The sequence below is a fragment of the Lolium rigidum genome, chromosome 3, assembly GCF_022539505.1.
Source record: "Lolium rigidum isolate FL_2022 chromosome 3, APGP_CSIRO_Lrig_0.1, whole genome shotgun sequence".
Lineage (NCBI taxonomy): Eukaryota > Viridiplantae > Streptophyta > Magnoliopsida > Poales > Poaceae > Lolium > Lolium rigidum.
Window position 1 is genome coordinate 327,508,900 of NC_061510.1, and position 19,562 is coordinate 327,528,461.

General features: G+C 45.7%; 2 protein-coding genes across 5 annotated transcripts; one reads left to right on the forward strand and one right to left on the reverse strand.

The window, feature by feature from the left end:
- The first annotated feature begins 9,788 nt into the window (after nucleotides 1–9,788).
- Nucleotides 9,789–13,227, forward strand: LOC124703855 (RWD domain-containing protein 1). Its single transcript, XM_047236099.1, has 11 exons — nucleotides 9,789–9,958; nucleotides 10,090–10,155; nucleotides 10,273–10,340; nucleotides 10,536–10,569; nucleotides 10,681–10,750; nucleotides 10,902–10,959; nucleotides 11,934–12,062; nucleotides 12,174–12,265; nucleotides 12,445–12,529; nucleotides 12,698–12,773; nucleotides 12,850–13,227. Exons 1-11 carry the CDS (start codon nucleotides 9,952–9,954, stop codon nucleotides 12,909–12,911), a joined length of 747 nt encoding a protein of 248 aa, XP_047092055.1. The 5' UTR covers nucleotides 9,789–9,951; the 3' UTR covers nucleotides 12,912–13,227.
- Nucleotides 13,228–13,246: 19 nt separating this feature from the next.
- On the reverse strand, nucleotides 13,247–18,629 carry LOC124703854 (NADP-specific glutamate dehydrogenase). 4 transcript variants are annotated; one of them, XM_047236098.1, is made up of 15 exons: nucleotides 17,739–18,626; nucleotides 17,154–17,280; nucleotides 16,861–17,062; nucleotides 16,224–16,310; nucleotides 16,090–16,149; nucleotides 15,879–15,965; nucleotides 15,426–15,497; nucleotides 15,228–15,283; nucleotides 15,066–15,151; nucleotides 14,559–14,649; nucleotides 14,323–14,480; nucleotides 14,149–14,240; nucleotides 13,885–13,965; nucleotides 13,732–13,805; nucleotides 13,247–13,638 (listed from the first exon to the last, which is right to left on the reverse strand). In XM_047236098.1, exons 1-15 carry the CDS (start codon nucleotides 18,346–18,348, stop codon nucleotides 13,563–13,565), a joined length of 1,959 nt encoding a protein of 652 aa, XP_047092054.1. In that variant the 5' UTR covers nucleotides 18,349–18,626; the 3' UTR covers nucleotides 13,247–13,562. The 4 variants fall into 4 exon arrangements, 3 of the variants coding, with proteins under 3 accessions (XP_047092054.1, XP_047092052.1, XP_047092053.1); XM_047236096.1 differs by having other exon boundaries at nucleotides 13,247–13,805; nucleotides 17,739–18,628; XR_007003353.1 differs by lacking the exon at nucleotides 13,247–13,638 and having other exon boundaries at nucleotides 14,154–14,240; nucleotides 17,739–18,629.
- Nucleotides 18,630–19,562: the final 933 nt, after the last annotated feature.

The following is a 19,562-nucleotide window of genomic DNA, read 5'->3' on the forward strand; positions in this document are numbered from 1 at the left end:
GTTGCCGATTGTTGGCAATCGGCTCATTCCTGAATCCCAGCAGTGTCTGAAGAAGGGGCAGTCCCAGTGCCTATCCTCGTCGTCTTGTTCCCTGGACCTTTCCTTGGCGTGGCGCTCATATCGCTCCTCGTCGTGATCATGCCGACGACGTCTCCTGCCGTCCCTAGCCAGACGATCTTTTTCATCATCGTCGCTGTATCGTCGGCGTTGGTCATACTGACTCACATACTTGTTGAGGAGGTGATCAGAGAGAGGTCGCTGATATCTTATGTTCTTCACTTCTCCCTCTGTGACGTAGCGCTTGCCGTCGTGGCGGAGCCGATCGCGTGGAGCGGCTTCCTCTGTGTCTTTGCTATGAGAGCAGCTGCCCTCATCTCCGTCCTTACCGAGTGGTGCCCAGGTCCCACCATGTTGATATTGCACGATAAATCTGGCTGGCACCCTCCATGGTAAGTGTACTCCACCATGTTAATGGCGGGGAAGGGGTATGTGTCGACCTTCATGGCGTACTGGTTGAAAATTAATCGCCCTTTCTCTATCGCCATTTGGATCTGCTGACGCCACACCCTGCAGTCGTTAGTGGTGTGGGTGAACGTGTTATGCCACTTGCAGTATGGCTTTCCGTTCAGCTCCTGCACCGTAGGGATCTTGTGGCCTTCGGGTACCTTTATATGCTTCTCCGTGAGTAAGAGATCAAAAATCTGCTCGGTTTTGGTCACGTCGAAGTCGAACCCTTTTGGAGGGCCTTGTGGCTTAACCCACTTGCAGGACACGGGGCCTGCCGCCCGAGTCCATTCAGCCACTGCTACCTCTCGATCTCCCGCAGCACCTTCATCCTCGTCGTGATCAACCAGGGCCACCGCACGCTTGAATTTGTCCTGGTAAACATCTGGGTGGCGCTGTTCATATGCTGACAGCTTCTGCACCATGTGCGCCAATGAGGGGTAGTCTGCTTGGGAGGCCACGTCCTTGATCGATGATGAGAGACCCACCACCGCCAACTCGACTGCTTCTTTTTCACTTACGTGAACCGAATAGCATCGGTTCCTCACGGTCCTGAAGCGCTGGATGTATTCTGACACTGTTTCCCCGCGCTTCTGTCGTACTTGTGCTAGATCGGCAATACCAGCCTCGGAAGCCTCTGAGTGATACTGCTCATGGAATTGCTCTTCCAACTGCTTCCAAGTCCGGATTTGAGTTCGGTGGCAGCGATGTGTACCACCCGAAAGCCGATCCTGTGAGGGACTGTGCGAAGAACCTCACACGCAGCTCGTCCGATGCTCGAGATCGTGCCCAGCTGTGCCAAATATCGGCTCACATGCTCGATGGAGCTGGAACCATCCGATCCACTAAACTTTGTAAAGTCCGGGAGCCGATATTTGGGTGGTAGCGGGATCAATTCGTACTCGTTAGGGTACGGCTTGGTATAGCCGAACGTCTTCCTTTTCGGCATCATGCCGAACCGATCTTTCGAATTGTACAAATCTGATCCGCGGTGATGGCTGAAGGTGTCGAACCACGAAGATTCGCCGGGGTGGCATACTTAGCCAGCCATGCTTGCTTTTCCGGTTCGAGCCAACTGCAGGAGCTGGGCTCGGAGGTTTGTCGGAGTGGCGTACTTAGCTAACCACGTTTGCTTCTCAAGATCTGCTCCCGACGTTCCTCCTGCTGTTCCGAAGGCCCCTCGCTGTTGCAGCTCGGTTCGAGAGTGCCCAGTGCATCGCAGTCGGCACGTATGCGCACGTGTATCCGTGCGGGATCTCCTTGGGCGCCTCTGGTAGGAATTGGTAGTCACTAGGATCACCACCAATCTTGTAGACGACGTATGCCGATGAGTTCGGCACTTCTGGTGCTGCCAACGCGAATGGCAGCGATGGACGGGACTGGAGTGGCATCTCTCCTTTGTAAGTCCCCAGAGCTGGTCCCGACGGAGAATACTGATGGCTCATGATTTCCTGGATCACGCGCAAAGCGACACGCTCCAAAGTGTTCACCAGGCTCTCGAGTGGCGGTGCGGCGAATGAGCCACCATGAAGTTGATCTCCGACGCGGCGACCTGGTGCGTTCTTCGACGGGGCGGACAAGTCCACTCCATCGAGCGCGCCTTAGGTGAGAACCCCTTCCACCCGATGCCATGGGAGCGGGTTCCGTGGAAAGAGCCGATGAGTTCGGCTTCGAGGACCGCCTTGATCTCGTCATGCTTCTTCTTGAGCTCGTCGGTCGGATCCTCGTACTTGACCGGAGTGCTTTCCGCCATCTCGGATGTAGATGGCGATGCGGTGGATGTCGAAGATGGTCCCACCGGGCGTGCCGAAATGTGTTGCGGTCGGAAACCCACCGGCGGGCAGCCGACCGGCAACACCGTAGAGCCGGGAACAACTAGGGCTGCGGCTGGCCCCGGTCCCTCGGAGCGACGGCCCGCAAAGCCTTCCGGTCACACGTTCGATGCCGTCGCAAGGGCGTGCCACCCGACCTATACCTGGTCGGGAAGGTGTTGGATGATGCCTCGCTTAGTTTCCTGCATGGCATACACGTAAACGTTAAATACGAGCCTCGATCGGCTCTCGGGTTGTCCCGTGAATCGGCTCAAAGAGCCGATCCACCCATGATTCGTACGAGGTGTACGAATATATGGTGGTCCTGCTTGATCAAGATAAAGCTAAAGCGATCTACGACGATTTAGGGTTTTCACCGCATAATCGGATCATCCTACTCACGATTGGGCCTCGCGCTCGCGTACGGTGATCGTAAGCCGATCCTAGACAGGGCCTAAAAACCAACACGAGGTTGATCCCCGGAACATCCTGTCTAGGGCTAGCAAACTACACCCTACACGCCGCTGGATCCTCCAACCCTTTGTAAGGCCTAACTATTGCGGATATTAAACTAATCCTTGAAGAACAAGTAGCAACCGTAACGGATCGGATCTACTAAACAATGATCAAGCGGGGTGCCGCCCCTACACCTAAGATAGGTGTAAGGGCGGCTAGATGTATAAGGGTTGCACTACGACAGCATATCATACGAAGAACAATGCTAACCCTAACACATCTAAGATAACTACGTTGCTCGCCATCAAAAGGGCTTCAGCACGAGCAACGCATGAACAACGTAATAAGCTTGTGCTGCCTAGATCGCAAGATGCGATCTAGGCAGCATGGTGCTTACCAGGAGAAACCCTCGAGACGAAGGAGTTGGCGATGCGCCGAGATTGATTGTGTTGAACGTTGGTTGTTGTTTATTTCATAAACCCTAGATACATATTTATAGTCCGTAGACTTTCTAACGTGGGAATAATCCCAACCGTGCACGAGGCAAACTCTAACTAACCGACACGTAATCTAATATGTTACAGATACAAGGGCAAACTAGCCCGAACTTTGTATATAAGGCCGATTCACGTATTTCTTCTGTATATAATCTTTAAGCCCATCTTGATCGCGGCTCACCTCTGACTTGGTCAAATTCTGGTGATAACAACGTTACAAGATGATGTTGGATCCGCTGAAGTACGTCTTTGCCGTACCAGCCGGAAAACTCCTTGGCTTCATTGTATCTCACATAGGCATTGAAGTAAACCCATAAAAATCAAGGCTATCCTGTGTATCAAGAGGCCAACTTGTCTCAAAGATGTGCAACGATTAACTAGTTGCATTGCTGCAATCGTAGATTTGTTAGCCGTCTTGGTGAGAAGGCACTACCTTTGTACAAACTGCTGAAGAAAACAGACAAATTTGTCTGGGATGACGCAGCAGATGCAACACTTCAGGGGTTGAAGGAATACTCTTTTCCCCACCTATCTTGGCAGCTCCGGGTGAGTCAGAGCCTATGCTCCTCTACCTGGCAGCCTCCAACAAGGTCATCAGTCTCGTTATCGTGGTGGAGCGACAGGAAGAAGGTTATGAGTACGGAGTCCAAAGACTAGTTTATTATATTAGCGAGGTACTGACGGAATCCAAGCAAAGATACCCTCACTTTCAGAAGCTATCCTACGGAGTATTCCTAGGAAGCTGGAAGCTGAGACACTACTTCCAGAAGCATCCTATGACAGTTGTGAGCAAAGCTCCATTGTCAACCATCATCAACAACTCCGACGCAACATGGCGCGTAGCAAAGTGGGCATAGAACTTTCTGCCTTCGACATCAACTACAAAGCCAGAACCTCGATCAAGTCCCAAGTCTTGGCGGATTTGTTCGTTGATTGGACTGAAGCGCCGGAGGGCACACCTCTGCCGGAACCTGAAGCTTGGGTCATGCATTTTGACGAATCCAAGCAGCATCAAGGCTCGGGGGCTGGAGTTACCCTGAAGTCACCAGCCGGAGAAGAACTGCAATACGTTCTGCAGATTCACTTCGAAGCTACAAATAACATGGCGGAATCCGAGGCTCTACTACACGGTCTGTGCATCGCTAAGGAAATTGGGATCAAGCATATCATATGCTGCGGCGATTCTGACATGGTGGCACAACAAGTAGCCGGAACCTGGAACGCCAGAAACTCCGTTATGGCGGCTTACATAGATGAAGTTGACGAGATCACCAAGTGCTTCCTCGGATATGAAGTCAAGTACGTCAGGAGAGATGACAACACAGCGGCGGATATGCTGTCCAAGCTCGGATCCGGAAGGAAACCCATTCCGCCTGGAATTTTCCTTGAGCATCTACGGACACCCTCGGTAAAGGGTGCTAACCCGAAAAACCCAGATGTGGCGGTGTCTCCGGCTAAGGAGGTGATGGTAATCACTCTGGCTTGGAAACAACCTTTCCTGGACTACCTCATCAACCAGAAGTTGCTTGAGGACGAAGCCCTCGCACGATAGGTCATCAGACGAGCAAGATCCTACACAATATTCGGTGGACAACTCTATAAACAAAGTGCAAACGGGGGATTTCTGAAATGTGTCTCAAGTCAAGATGGCATCAAAATCCTCAGAGAGATCCATGCAGGTGATTGCGGGCATCACGCCGCTCCCAGGTCCCTCGTTGCAAAAGCTTTCCGGCAAGATTTTTACTGGCTAACAACTAAAGAAGATGCTGAGAAGATAGTGAAAACTTGTCAGGGTTGTCAGTACTATGCTACTCAACCAAACGCTCCGTCTCAGGAGCTGAAGACCATCCCTATCACTTGGCCGTTCGCGGTCTGGGGGCTCGATATGGTCGGAAAATTAAAGAAATCATCTCCTGGCGATTTCGAATACCTCTTGGTCTCTATTGATAAGTTCAGTAAGTGGATCGAGGCAAAGCCAGTGAGAAAAGCCGATGTTGCCACGACACTAAAATTCGTTTGCAGCCTCGTAGTGAGATACATCATCCCACACAGCATAATCACAGACAATGGCACGAACTTCGCTCAGGGAGAACTAAATGACTATTGCAATGACATAGGGATCCGGCTTGACCTTGCATTTATGGCTCATCCACAATCCAGTGGGCAGGTCGAGCAAGCCGATGGTCTCATACTAGCCGGAGTTAAACCTCGCCTTGAAGAGTCGTTGCGCCACGCAGCCGAAGCTTGGGCTGAGGAGTTAGACTCTGTTATGTGGAGTTTACGAACTACCCCTAACAGGTCAACTGGATTTACACCTTTCTTCCTAGTATATGGATCTGAAGTTGTGCTCCCCTCCGACATCATCCATTATTCACCGCGAGTTTTCGCCTACAATGAAGAAACTGCTGACGAGGCTCAACGTCTATCAGTGGACCTGATCGAAGAGGCTCGGAATCTAGCTGACCAACGTTCCACCATTTACCAGCAGAAACTCCGACGCTATAATAGTCATCGAGTTCGGAACCGCTCGTTTAAGGAAGGTGACTTGGTCCTCCGCCTTCGACAGGTGAAAGAGCATAAGTTGCAATCTCCATGGGAAGCACCTTTCATCATCAGCAAAGTATTGCACAACGGATCTTATTACCTCGTTGATTTCGGTGAGTTAAAGGATAGACCTGCCAATTGGTACCGGAAAAGCAAGTGAAAGGACCCGGATGACATATACGACGAAACAGACCGTCCTTGGAATATAGCATAGCTATGTTCCTTTCCGCACCTAGCAATTTTCGCATTACATACTTTGTAATAGTTATGATACATGATTAATGAAATAAAGCATATGGTTCACTCTTTGAGTCTTTTACCTCCTTTAGTTGTTCATTTTTGGATCGTGTATGTTTTCCGACTAAAACCGCAGAATTGGATGTTTCCGCCTAGCGTGTATGAAAGTTGTGATTTTCAAAATCGTCCTTTAGGGCGTAAGCTTAAGTTTTCTGGTGGATGAGTTTTTATGTTGCGAACTTATGGATTCCTGGTAGCGACTTCCGACACCTCGGCTGGGGGCTTGTTTCCGCGGTTATTGACGGATTGCCGTTGAGCTTCGTCGCCGTCGGTGAGTCTTTTCCGGCTAAAGGTCTTCCGGCTCGTGGAAGGTCAAATAAGCAAGCCGGAAAACTTAGAAACTAGCACTTGCTTTCAAATAACGAAACATGCATATAATATCAAACGGATAGCAGGATAAGTTTTTTCCGCCCATGCACTTGTTTCGTCCTAGCTACTTAGAAATATTTAAGTTATATTACAAACCCTCGATGGGGCCAAAATGATGCAGTGTTTATGATTTTCCCGCAGGAACAAGTTTTTTTACTTCTCCTTGGCCGGAGAAGAACGACCCTCATCGTCAGCTTGTGCTTTGGTCTTCTCCGCTTCCTTAGCCGGAGAAAAACTACATCATCATCACTATCTTCAGCCTCCTTCGCCGGAGAAGAAGTGCCTTTATCATTGCCCTTGGACTTGTTCTTCTCACCTTCTTTGGATCTGGTCTAGGTAAATTGGCTTCCGTCCCTGGATCCGGCTGGTTTGGCCTCCGCTTCGCGCTCCTTCTCCAGCTCCACCTCTAGAGGTTCATCAGCAGGAAGCACTACCTTGTCGTAGAATTCGTCGTGACGAATGCGTCGCGCGATCCTGGTGTCGTAGCCACTGCACGCATCCAAGAGCGCATCTGCATCAACATTCGGAGGAATGCTAGCAGTGGTCACGTCAATATCCAGCCCCGAAGCATGAGCGAGGCACATCGCTAAGGACATTTGAGCGGCACCTCTGGCGGAAGAAGCTTGGAGATCGACGACAAGCTCCGGCAGGACATCCATTCTCTAGATAAGCCCGCAGACATCACAGGTGCGGCTCTCTTTGATCGCCAAGTTATGGTAGATCTTCCGGCAGGCTGAGATTAGGTCCCTACAGTCATCTCCGGCCAGCTTGATCAAATCATCACGCGGAAACATCTCGCGCCGGGCCTCATCATATCCAAGTGGCTCTATAAAATAAAAATTTGATCAGAGTTAGACGTCATTCAGGGTTACGGAGCACTGATTTTGTTTTGGGTTCCGGATACTTACCCATGATGTCGGAGTTGAGCAGGTCCCAACCGTGCTCTGCCAACCTCATGTAGGTCTGAAGGTGTTGGACATTCTCTTGGAGGCTCTTGAGAGTAGCACTGTCCTTCCTCCGCTTCTCCACCAGATTAGCCTTTTCCCGGATAAACTCGGAATTTTTCTCCGACAGCTACTTCTCAGCAAGTTCCCGCTTTTCCTCCGCCTCCTTTAATTTTGACTCTAAGTCTTGGTGGGCGGAGCGCAGGCTCTCCAGTTCTGAGGAAGCAGTTGTCAGGGAGGAAGACGCACCAGTTCAAATTTAATAAAGTAAGTTCAAAAATCGGAAATTTGGAATAATGACAAACTGGTCGGAGACATACCTTGGGCTTCCACCAACAATTTTTCCAGCTCCGCAATTTTCTCCTTGGCATCATGATCTGATCCGCCTGCCCAAGGGTAACGCGGCGCTGCAGCGAGATATTCTTGTGGAGCTCATAATGCAACGTTTGTTGTTCCTACAGTAGTGAAAAACAAGGATAAGTTCCGATTGCATACAGTCAAGTGTAGATCTTTTCCAAACATCATTGCCGAAAATTTTCCGCCATGACGGTTGGGGGCTACCTTGACACTTTAAAATTTCTCAGTTTAGTTCACTCAAAGTATCAAGGTGCAAACTATTATTAAGTTTCCGCCTAGATACTTGGGGGCTACTGGGAAGATTGGTTTACCTTGCGTTTGACGAGGTGTTGGTCGAAGAACTCGTTGATCTCCCTTTTGTGATTTTGAATATCGGAAGATTCAACATCAGCTTTACCCCATGCGTTGTTTAGCATGGAGTTCAGTAGGTCTTGCTCGAGCTCCCACTTCTCCGCCTCTGTAAGTTTGTTGAAGAACTTGTGGGAGTACGCCTTGGGAGTAGCGAAGAGATCAGAGGGATCACCAAAGTTAGCTGGAAATGCGACGACATCCTTAGCCGAAGCTTCAACCTTATCTATAGAGGTGACTTCCGCCTCCTCTGGACCTTTGTCTTGGGCATCTTCCGGAGCTGCTCGCTTCGTGGCGGAGCAGCTTCCGCCTCCTTTCTCGCTGCTCATTGGAATAATTTCCACCTGAGTTTCGGCGGCGGGATCAGGGGCGGGGTGAGCCTCAGGCGGAGTAGGTTGGGGAGCGGGGTTGGAGGCACTTGGCAGAGCTGGGGTGGTGGGGCCAACGGCCGGAGACGTCTTCAAAAACTGGTGATAGGCTTCTGGGTGCTTTTCTCGCATCCTCCCGCTCGCTCGCGTCTGACATGGACGCGCCCCATCTGCATCATTTTTAGAGCACATGAACATATCACCAAAAACACTTTGACAACATTTTAGCATCAATTTCACATTCGCACCATTTTAGGTGTATTCCAACAAGATTGCAAGAGCAATAACCGAAAAATAGTATCACCTAATAGGCAACATAGAGTGATAATTTTAGTTTCCAAAGATCACCAAAATGTTCACACTAGTAGTTCAACATTGGAGCAATGCTTCATAGAGTATTTCTCACAAACAAATAGGCTACTTGTTTGAGAGGACTATTCGTAGTGCTAGTGTTGAAGTGGGCCTGGTGGTGAACCAAGTAGTGAAGAGACGAGGAGAAGGCGTAGACAGGTCGTGCAAGACCAAATTGCTGCGGAGGTGAACTGGTAGGAAACACCGAAAACACTTTGACAACATTTTAGCATCAATTTCACATTCGCACCATTTTAGGTGGATTCCAACAAGATTACAAGAGCAATAATCGAAAAATAGTGTCACCTAATAGGCAAGATAGAGTGATAATTTCAGTTTCCAAAGATCACCAAAATATTCACACTAGTAGTTCAACATTGAGGAATGCTTCATAGAGTATTTCTCACAAACAAATAAACTACTTGTTTGAGAGGACTATTCGTAGTTCTAGTGTTGAAGTGGGCCCGGTGATGAACCAAGTAGTGAAGAGACGAGGAGAGGGCGCAGACAGGTCGTGTAAGACCAAATTGCTACGGAGCGGAACTGGTAGGAAACACGGCTAAAAGATGAGTGATTCGTTATGGAGAGAAACTAGCTGAGGGAAGCGATCCCGACGAGTGGGTGCTCGGCGCATCCATGTTGTATCGTGGGAGGAGACGGGGCAGATGAGAGTTCGGCCAGGTATAGACACTTTGGCTAGGTTTAGCCGTAGGACATTTTTTGCTATTCTAAAAATATATATCTGACAAGAAACAGCCAGAATCCAATCAGCCTAATTTTTTCTTCACCGAGTCTGGTTTGTGGATGCCGCTACCAAACAGTCCCTATTTTTTCATCAAGATATTGAAAGAACTTTTCTCATGTGGATCTGAGCCTCTTCATCTCATGGGCTCATGCCCATTGCGTTATCCAGCCCATCCAGAGCGGAGCGAGCCTTCCTAGCCCTGCCAAGCCCGTCTCGCTCTCCCATCCCACACCCCTTCCGGCGACAGACGCAGCCGCAGCCTCGCCTCTCCACCGCCGCCTCCGAAGTCTCTCCGGTAGGATAACTGGATCCTCCCGGAGAATAGCAGCAGAGTAAGGAGGAACAGAGAATTCGCCGGTCATGGCAGGTACGATGAACCCAAGCCCCGCCTCTTCCTCGCGTCGACTCCTCTATACACTTTCCCTTCCATGGTGGTACTCACTGCAATTTTGTGTGTAATTGCCGCATATGATGCTGCATCCGTGGATGGCATCTCAGACTACGAGCAGGAGCAGGAGATGGAACTGGAGGCCCTGCAGTCCATCCTCATGGACGACATCAAGGGTTATTCTCTTCTTTCCTTTCCGAATTCCTCGCTCCCCTGCTTCTGTCTAGCTCGGCCTTGCTCTTCCTCGCTGATTTAGCCACTGTTGCTTACGGGATTTTTTTTTTTTTTTGCAGAGATCGACCCCAGCGAGAGCGGGATCGACACCACGGCCCGCTGCTTCGAGATCCTGCTATCCCCTCAGGTATTTCCTGTCTTGCAGATGAATCAATCCGTGGTGTACATATTTAACGCACTTTATTGAATCTGGCCTGGGTGACAACGCTGAGCGTCACACATTTTGAGCTTCTTAAAATTTCTATGCTAGTCATATTTATGAATGCCTTTGCAATTTCCTTCGATGAAACCTGTGATTTATTCCTGCCTTTATATTGACCAGGATGATGATTTTGACGAGGCAGCTCGTGTGCCAGGTAAACGACTTTTATAGAATTGTATTCTTTATAGAAACACAGACGAGCTTGCATACATCCCAGAATGCTGGGTTCATATCATATTTCATGTAACCTGGCCCCGGTTCGCAGTTCAAATGGCTCTGATATTTGCACACACTGAGAAGTACCCGGACGAGCCTCCACTTGTGAATGTCAAAAGGTTGAGTTATTTAACTTGATAGTCCAGCATGGCTTTAAGCAAGGAATTGTGTGTGTGTGTGTGTGTGTGTGTGTGTGTGTGTGTGTGTATGTCTATGGATACTTATTGTGTTTCTAAAACTTACTGTTGAATTATAACCAAAATCATGCAGTGTACGGGGTATTAAACCAGAAGACCTTACATCCTTGAAAGAGAAGCTTGAACAAGAGGTACGTAGGTACTTCGTTTTGGCTCCAGTTTTCTTGTCTCGTTTGATAGTGCGGTAAAATGAAGCTTGCTGTCTTTGAACTTAAATAATTTAAATGAACCAAATAAGAATGGACTGATATCATATCATTATATTTGGCTGGAAAACTAGTGTATTTTTTTGTCGAAAAACTAGCAGGAGCTTAATCAGTCAGTTACAAAGAGCAAAAGAATAATTGAATAGCCAAGTTTTTATGGAAAAAAATGGTGAACCTCTTTTGCGGACTACTCCCAACAACATAGCCAATGCTGTTGGCTAACTTGCACTGAAAAAGTGAACGGCTGGATAACTAACCACAGAGACAACACCCACAATGCACTTTGGAGGCTCACAACGACCCCAACCAGCAATACCACACAAAACTCATAGAGACCCCAAACCACAAAGAAAGCGCTCACCTAATAGAGCTAGTTTCTTTTTTTGAAGGAAAGTTATAAGGGAGACCCTTGCAGTATAAACCAGAACGGATAACCGCGTCAAGGTGGTGGGGTTGTACATCCACTCCCCCAAGGCCCCAACTAAGTGAGCCAGGCTTACTTCTCGGGAGTCGCAAGGAAAATACACACATCTACAACAACACTACATTGTTATTACTAGATCTATGATGAAATATACTTTCTTAATGCGTACTTAGTTTTGTTTGAAGCAACATATTTTCATTAGAACTCATGTCCAAAGTGTCAATTTATTCACCATTTCAATATCTAAAGCAACCTATACGTTGACTCAGATGTACTATAGGAATTGTTAAAAGCTCATTTTGGCTCATATGTCAGTACTAGCTTGAGTTTTGATTGGGACCGCATGAAATTACAGTTTTTGAACATACTGTGCTCAAATATCACCAGATCTTAGGAGTGCATTATAGGTTGTGTGGCATATCATCAGTTACCTGCTATGTCATCTCATGTTCTGTGCAAGCTTCCAATCTTTTAGGCAACTGAGAATCTTGGCATGGCTATGGTTTATACTCTTCTCGACTCTGCTAAAGAATGGTTAACTGAGAAATATGGTCAAAATGCTGGAGATGGGGAATCTGAAGAAAATGAAGAACCAGCAGAGGAGGTTTGTTGTATTACTGTATCTTGAACTATTGAAATTTACTGTTATGTTCCCCTTTAGCAAATATAATTTTGATGCATATACTTTATGGTTGAAACATTTGCTGCTTGTTAGGTCATTGTACCCCATGGTGAAGCTGTTACTGTGGAGAGCTTTATGGCCTGGAGAGAACGTTTTGAAGCTGAATTAGCGCTACAGCGTGCTAAGTAAGCATTCAAGTTTTTATTCTATTTTTATAATTACCTTGCTCTCAATGATCTCATGGATAATGGGATCTTCTTAGCATGATTTGTTTCCCTTCGAGAGCATATGTTTCCTAAATTTAGATGTTGATTGTTTCAACATGTGGTTACAGATAGTCTTTTGAATTTCATTATTTTTGCAGGCTTATGCCAGATTCAGCTCTTACAGCCCCAAAGGAAAAGAGACTCACCGGGAGACAGTATTTTGAAAGTGGAAGGCATATAGTGGTACTTTATCCTACATAAGACGTGTGCCATTGCCTGTGTTACATTTAGCCTTAGTGGCAACATACTTAGTGATATCCCTATGTACTGTTACCCCATTTTTTGAATTCATCAGATGTTTTTCGTATATTTTTTTCCATTGAATTCACGTTACATGAATTGTCTTTTCAGAAAGGGGCAAGTACTCTTGCTGAAGAAGACGATGAAGAAGAGGAGGAGGACATCGAATTTGATGAAGATTTTGAAGGTAAGCTTCCTAGCACTTTGTGGACTTCGGATAGTGAGATTCACCTTACAAACCCGGCATCCTAATGTTGGTACAGATGACGAGGAGGACATGCTTGAGCATTTCTTAGCAGAACAGACAGGGAAGTCATCAGCTTAGGCTTCAAGATCATAAGACAGGGCATGTTTCTGCAAATCTATTTGTAGGGAAAGCCCAAAGTGGTTATATATATGCTGCCCGTGATTTTGTTTTCACATCAATTGGCTGGAAAAAATACCGTGAAGAGGCCACGGAAGGCAGCAATGGGCTCTCGCACTGATCTTTGTTGAGGTGTGGATTATCAAAAAGCATCTGCATAATGTACTTCGGCATGTAATTTATCAGTGTTGGTCAGGGTTATATCGCTTATGTAAGGATCCTATTCTGTAAACAAGTCTGCCTGACGCTTTAACCAAAATTCTAGATCCCTGCTTCAGATAAATAGCTCCTTGATGTGAATTTTACAGCTTTTGCATAAAGCTTATACATTATTTTCAGTCCTATCAGAATAAGAGCAACTCCTAAGCATAAAATAATCGTTTCTGTTCCCTTCAATTTATACTGATGGGAAATAATGAATCAATACATTGGTGATCTACAACAGAAGGCCCTTCTATATCTACAACAGATCCAAGCTTTCTTTCCTATAAGGCCCAAAGATATATCGATTTGTGAGGCTAAGAATCCTCATGATAGATGACTGCAACAACCAGTTTCAAGCAAAACCCTATCAACGTGTAATTCTGCTTCTTGACAGAACCAAACGCTTAGCTAGACACATCCTTGATCAGTCATGGCTTGTGCAATGTTGAGGAATGCAGATATATTTGCACCATGCACTAATGACCTGCAGACAGAAAGAGATAGATCAGATTCTGGGAGTGAAGCCAAGTGGAAGCATTGGAAGAAGATATCCACATAAATGCACAAGGAAACTAACTCTGGGTTCTCTTTCATGATGCCATAATCTTGAGCAGCTTTCATTGATCTGTCATATGTTTGCTTTACTGCGTCCTGTTTAAAACAAAAAAGAAGCTAAGCAGGGTCTGTAGTAACATTGTATGACCCAACGGGCAGGAGCAGCAGATCATACCTGTATTTTGTTCTCAAAATCTTCCACCGACCACTGCATCAAACTGAACTCAGAATTAAGTTCAAGTTCTCCGACTGCTACCTGTTTGTTATTCAAGAGAAACAAAAATAACAACATTAAAGTAGTCTCATCTTTTATGTGATTTTCATTAAAGTTGTTTGTGTGAAGTCTAGGTTAGCTTCCCAGTTAGAAAGTACAGCAACCATACTTGGAAGTTGAATTATTTGGTTTCGGAAAATGGAAAGAATTCAGACGGTGAATTACCCCACCAGCAGCAGTTGCCTTTGCTGGAGCGACATGAACTTTTGCCTTTCTTAGGATATCAACTGCTTGAGCAGTGCATGGCATATTTGAACCTGCAGTTGGCACGAATAATAATATCAGTAGGAGTTACATAATTAGACGGGAACCAAGAGGGCACAGTTCAAGAGTGCATACATTCTATAAGAACACGGCAACCAGAGGTGACTATTGCAAGAGCCTCCCCTTGGTCAATCTCATTTTGTGATGCACAAGGGAATGCAACATCACACTGCTCACCCCATGGTTTTGCATCATCGATGTACTTGGCACGTGGAAATGTTTTCAAATACTCCCTGTATGGTCAAATGGAAAATGGTATCTCAAAAGCTCAATAATTACAAACTAAAAATAAGGGAAAGGCAAGTACCCACTTGAGGCTCTTTTGCTGAGCCTTAATGTTCCTTATAAGTGAATATTTCACATAATCAAACCCGTCTCCATCTAATAGATAGCCTTTTGAATCTGCAACATTGGAGGTGTCCATCAGGTTTCACTGGTTAGAATTGATATAGCTACCGTACAAGTACCACAAAAGATTTTGATGGAGAAAAGAGTGCACTCTCTTTCTCTTGTTTTGCACTTGAACCTTGTATGGATGTGGTTGCTTTCTATATAAAGCGGGGCGAAAGCATTTTTGGGAAGAGTGTACAACTATGAGCCCCATTATAAGTATACAATCATAAGGACCATTCGAAATCAGATATAAACTAGTCTAAATTTGTATGAGTAGCAGTATTCAATTCACGAGATTCTATGTGCCTCCGCATGCCGCGATCGGCTTGTTCCATAATAGAAGACTATTGATTTTGCCCATGCCAATAGTTGTACCCCATCACATTGTTTTTTTTTTCCAAATAATCCAAGCTAAATTTGTATACCTGAGACTGTAACAGGGATAGCTTCACACGACAAAAGCTTTTCCAAGACATGCATTGCTATCTTTCCAGAGCCACTTATCGCACATCTGCACCATGCATATTATGATGCCGATGAATGGATAAAATACAACACAAAACCAAATATGTATATCTGTCAAAAACCTTAATCCTTTGAGCTCCTTGTTCATATCAGCAAGTACAACACGTGCACAAAATACCTACATACAATTTTGCAACACTTTTTTCAACAGGAAAAGATGACCAACACATGCGGCAAAAGTATTACTTTGTGAAAGAACTGCCACATGAAAAGATTTAGACTAATTGCTTCTCGAAAGAGAAGTTAAGATACCACTTTACCAGCCCATATCCAGTAGCCTCCGTACGGAAACTAGAACCAGACCAGAAGATTTTAGGGCCTGTAAAATTTCCCTGCATAAGGACAGGAGTGAATACTTAAATTTACAAGAAAGCTACAAAGATTCATGAACCTAACATGTAAAAGTAGAAACAAGAACAATAGTAAACAAACCGAACTAGTGGAACCAAGTGACAAGTTCAGCATCAGAACAGGCGTACAAAGTTTTAATTAAATATCAAGGAACACTATTCTGTAATACAACTAGAGGTGCACATGAAACAGATTCTTGCTAAAACAAAACTGAACGAATTTTAACATAATGTTCGAAGATTCTAAACAGAGAAGGCAAGTCTTTACTTCTTAGTCTAATAGCAATAATAGCCAGAGTACTCGAAGTAAAGGACTCCTAAAGAGGATCACAAGCATTATTTTGGGTAACATGTGTGGTGTACCTGAAAATGGCCAGAAAGGCGTCTGTACTGTCCAAATAGGTAGCCCATTTCCCTAGGACCAACACCAACATCTTCAGCAGGGAGATCCTAAGACAGAAACTGAAGCATAAATTCCTGGTTTAAATTATAGTTTTGACCAGCATTTAATTCATTACAAAACAAAAAACTCAAAGTCTATACAGAAAAGACATAATCTCTGATTGTGAAGCACCTGATCAGGGCCCAAATATCTGTACAGCTCATCCATAAAACTTTGACAAAAACGCATGACCTGGCGTTGACCAAATTCTTATTACGTGAAGCAAAATACTATTGCATGAAGGAAATAAAATACAACACAAGTACCTCACTTTCACTTTTACCCTTTGGATCAAAATCACTCCCTCCAGCAGCACCTCCAAGTTTATATAGTGACAGGGCATTTTTCAAAGTCTGCATAAAGACAAATAACTCAAATGCTACAGTGAGTCTCTAATAGGCTTTAATTTTGACATCCATTGAGAACAACCTCTTGGTTAAGTGGTCACTCCTCACTACCACAATCCAATGAATTCAGACATGATAAAATCATAAAATAGCACTGCAAACAATTTTTTTTTTATAGAACTTGGCTCCATTGGCGCACTAATAGACATGTATACCAACTGAGTGCAAAAAAGCATCTCACCCATGCATATCCACACAAATACCCTCATTTGGCACAGAAAATAAGACTGATCTAATCATACCATTAGCTTTAGAAGCCTGTATGGAATAAGGGAAAGAAACATAACAGTATTCGTAGAAGCTCAAGTTCATGTGTATTCCATTACTTGAGAAGTAAATCTATGCATTACAGCTATTGTTAAGATAATTTAATCAAACGGAAAACAAGTTTAGTTATTTAGTGTATTATGATCACAGATGGTACAAGAATGAAATACATATTTTAGCAGCAAGTTCATTTACATGCAAAATGCATTCAGGACAAGTACGCTAATACCTGCTCAAAAGCTAGAAACTTTGCCACACTTAAGTTCATGGAAGGATGGAAGCGAAGACCACCTCTGCATGGACCTAAAGCCTGACTGAACTGCACACGAAAACCTCGATTGACATGTGATTCGCCTCTGTCATCAATCCATGGCACTCTAAACACAAAGCATCTCTCAGGTTCTAATAAACGCTCCAATATCTGAACATATCTGAAAAAAGACCATCAGGAATCATGTTACAATTGAGGCTTAGGCATACTGTTCCTCAAGAAGGAGAGGAGAGAGAGAGAGAGAGAGTTACTGGGAGTTCTTCACCAAAACTGGTTCGATAGAATGAACCACCTCCTGAATAGACTGTATAAATTCAGCTTCATGAGGATCCTTATTTGAGACAGACTCAAGTATTGAAGCTGCTGTTTTTGACAAAGCTGAAATGGGAGATGCACAATTCAGATCAAACCTTGAAATTTAAAATAGGTATATTATTAATTTGTTCCAATTTGATAGCAGATGGAGCGCATTGAAAAGGTTCTGACATTTAAGCATTTATAGTTACAAACTGTTTGATGGCCCTTCATCCTATCATTTGCTTAGACTATGTTCATTTTCTTATACTACTGAAGACAGAAGCACTTCCAAGTTCCCACTGCGTACTGGTGGCATGGGATCATCAAAGCAACGAATTTCAAAAGTAACAACATTATGACAGACTAAAAAAATCAAGTTATGTATTTCCCACAAGTCAATTTAAACTATTTACACAGGAAGTGAAGAGACTTGCCTGGATACCTAATTAATAAAGCAGTACACACTCCTAATTCCTACAAACACCCAACAAGCAAGAGACCCGTAGCTTAATCGCAGGAGCTCAGACATGATGACCAACCTTTGACATAGACCGGCCTCTCTATCTCAGGACTTTGCACCTTCTCCTTGGACGCGGACTGTAGTCGGAGCGCCTCCTTATGCAGCAAGCTATTGTTGTGCTCTTCCAGGGCACTCATCTGCATGTTCCTGCTCCCCTCGTTCCCATAGGGGTTCCGGCGATGTTTCCGTCCAAACTCCTTGCAGACAGTGCAGAAGATTCTGCTGGTGTTGTCGTGCACGGCCACATAGGCCCACTTGTAGGTGTCCGCCCACTCTTCCCGCCATTTCTTCACCACCTTCTTCTTCTTCTTGGTATGCGGCAGCAGCCTGAGTGTGCCTTGGTGTTCCTCCCTTTGTGGCGGCGTGGGCTGCGGTTGGCCGTCCACCGCGGCAGGCTGCGACTGCGACTGCGAGCACGGGATGAGGAAGCCCTTGTGGTCGTCGGCGGGGACGACGGGGTCTTGCGGGGAGGGGACGGCCACGAGCGCGGCGTCGGAGAAAGAGGGATCCTCACAGCACTGGTCGATCTCGAGGTCGATCTCCTCGCCGATGGCGCGGACGGACATGTGGTGCTGCTGCTGCCGCTGCGCCTGCCCCAACAGGTTGATCCCGTCCATGGACGTGCTCATGCGTACGCGCGTGGCGACATGCCGGGCAGCGGCAGGGGGGCTCGATTCGGCTCTCCTGCCTACCAGCAAATCCGGCTGTGTGGGGGATTTGGCTCTAGGGTTTGGGAAAATTAGGCGGCGCAGAGGCGGCGCCGGCGACCGGCGGGTGGTGAGATCGAGAAATGCACCGATCTTCCGCACGGAAAAGAAGAGTAGGAGGCTCTGAGGTAGCGGCAGAGACGGTGGTCGCCGAGGGCGAGAAGAGAAGAAGACACTGCCGCACTGGCCGCTGCTTGGTCGCGTTTTCCGACAAGGCAGCAACAAACGGTCACAACAAGGCCGTGGTCGAGGGGGGTGCTGTATGCGGTATGCCCACCAGGTCGGCACGGACCAGGCGCCGCACAACCCCAGACGGGTTGTTGGCCGGCCCAACATTTCTCCTATTTTTTCTTTATCTTTTTTCTGTTATATTTTTCTTTTTACGGTTTCGCAAAAGCTGATTCTGTTTAGATCCGATTTTTTAAAATCTGGAATTTTAAATATTAGTTTTTTCTGAAATTTAAAATTTTAAACTTCGAACGTTTTTTGAATTTGAATATATTTTAAATTTGAATTTTGTTATTTTTTTAAAATGTTTTAAATATCAACATATTTTAAATTTGAACATTTTTCACTTTTGAACGGTTTTTCAAATTTTAACGGTTTTCAGATTTGAACGGTTCTCAAAGTCGAACGATTTTTGAATTTGAACATTTTTAATTTAAATATTTTCTCAATTTTCTCAAAAAAAAAATAAATTTTTTTTCGAATCTGGAAAAATATAAACAAAATTGAAAACAGAAAAGAGAAACAGAAAAAGGAACCAGAAAAAAGAAAAGAAAAAGGAAACCGAAATGGAAAACCAAACTACTACACGCTAAACAGAAAAAATGGGCCAGACCCAAACCCGATCAGGGAGTGTGCGGTGGCCGGTAGCCACCGACCTGGTCGGTGTATAGATTTTCCCATGGTCCAATGAGCGGTCCAGCAAATACCTAGGCGTTGGGATCGGACAAAGAAAATCCAACGCAAAAAAGAAACAAGCCTAGGCCTAGCCCGACCAAAAAGCCCGAAATCTCAGCCATACCAAGCCTCCTCGCACAATTATTTATCTGCACTACCTAGACCCAGCCTGGCTAACGGGCCAACATTTTTAGACCCCATGCCTGGAAATTTTGGGTCGGCCTGCCCATGAC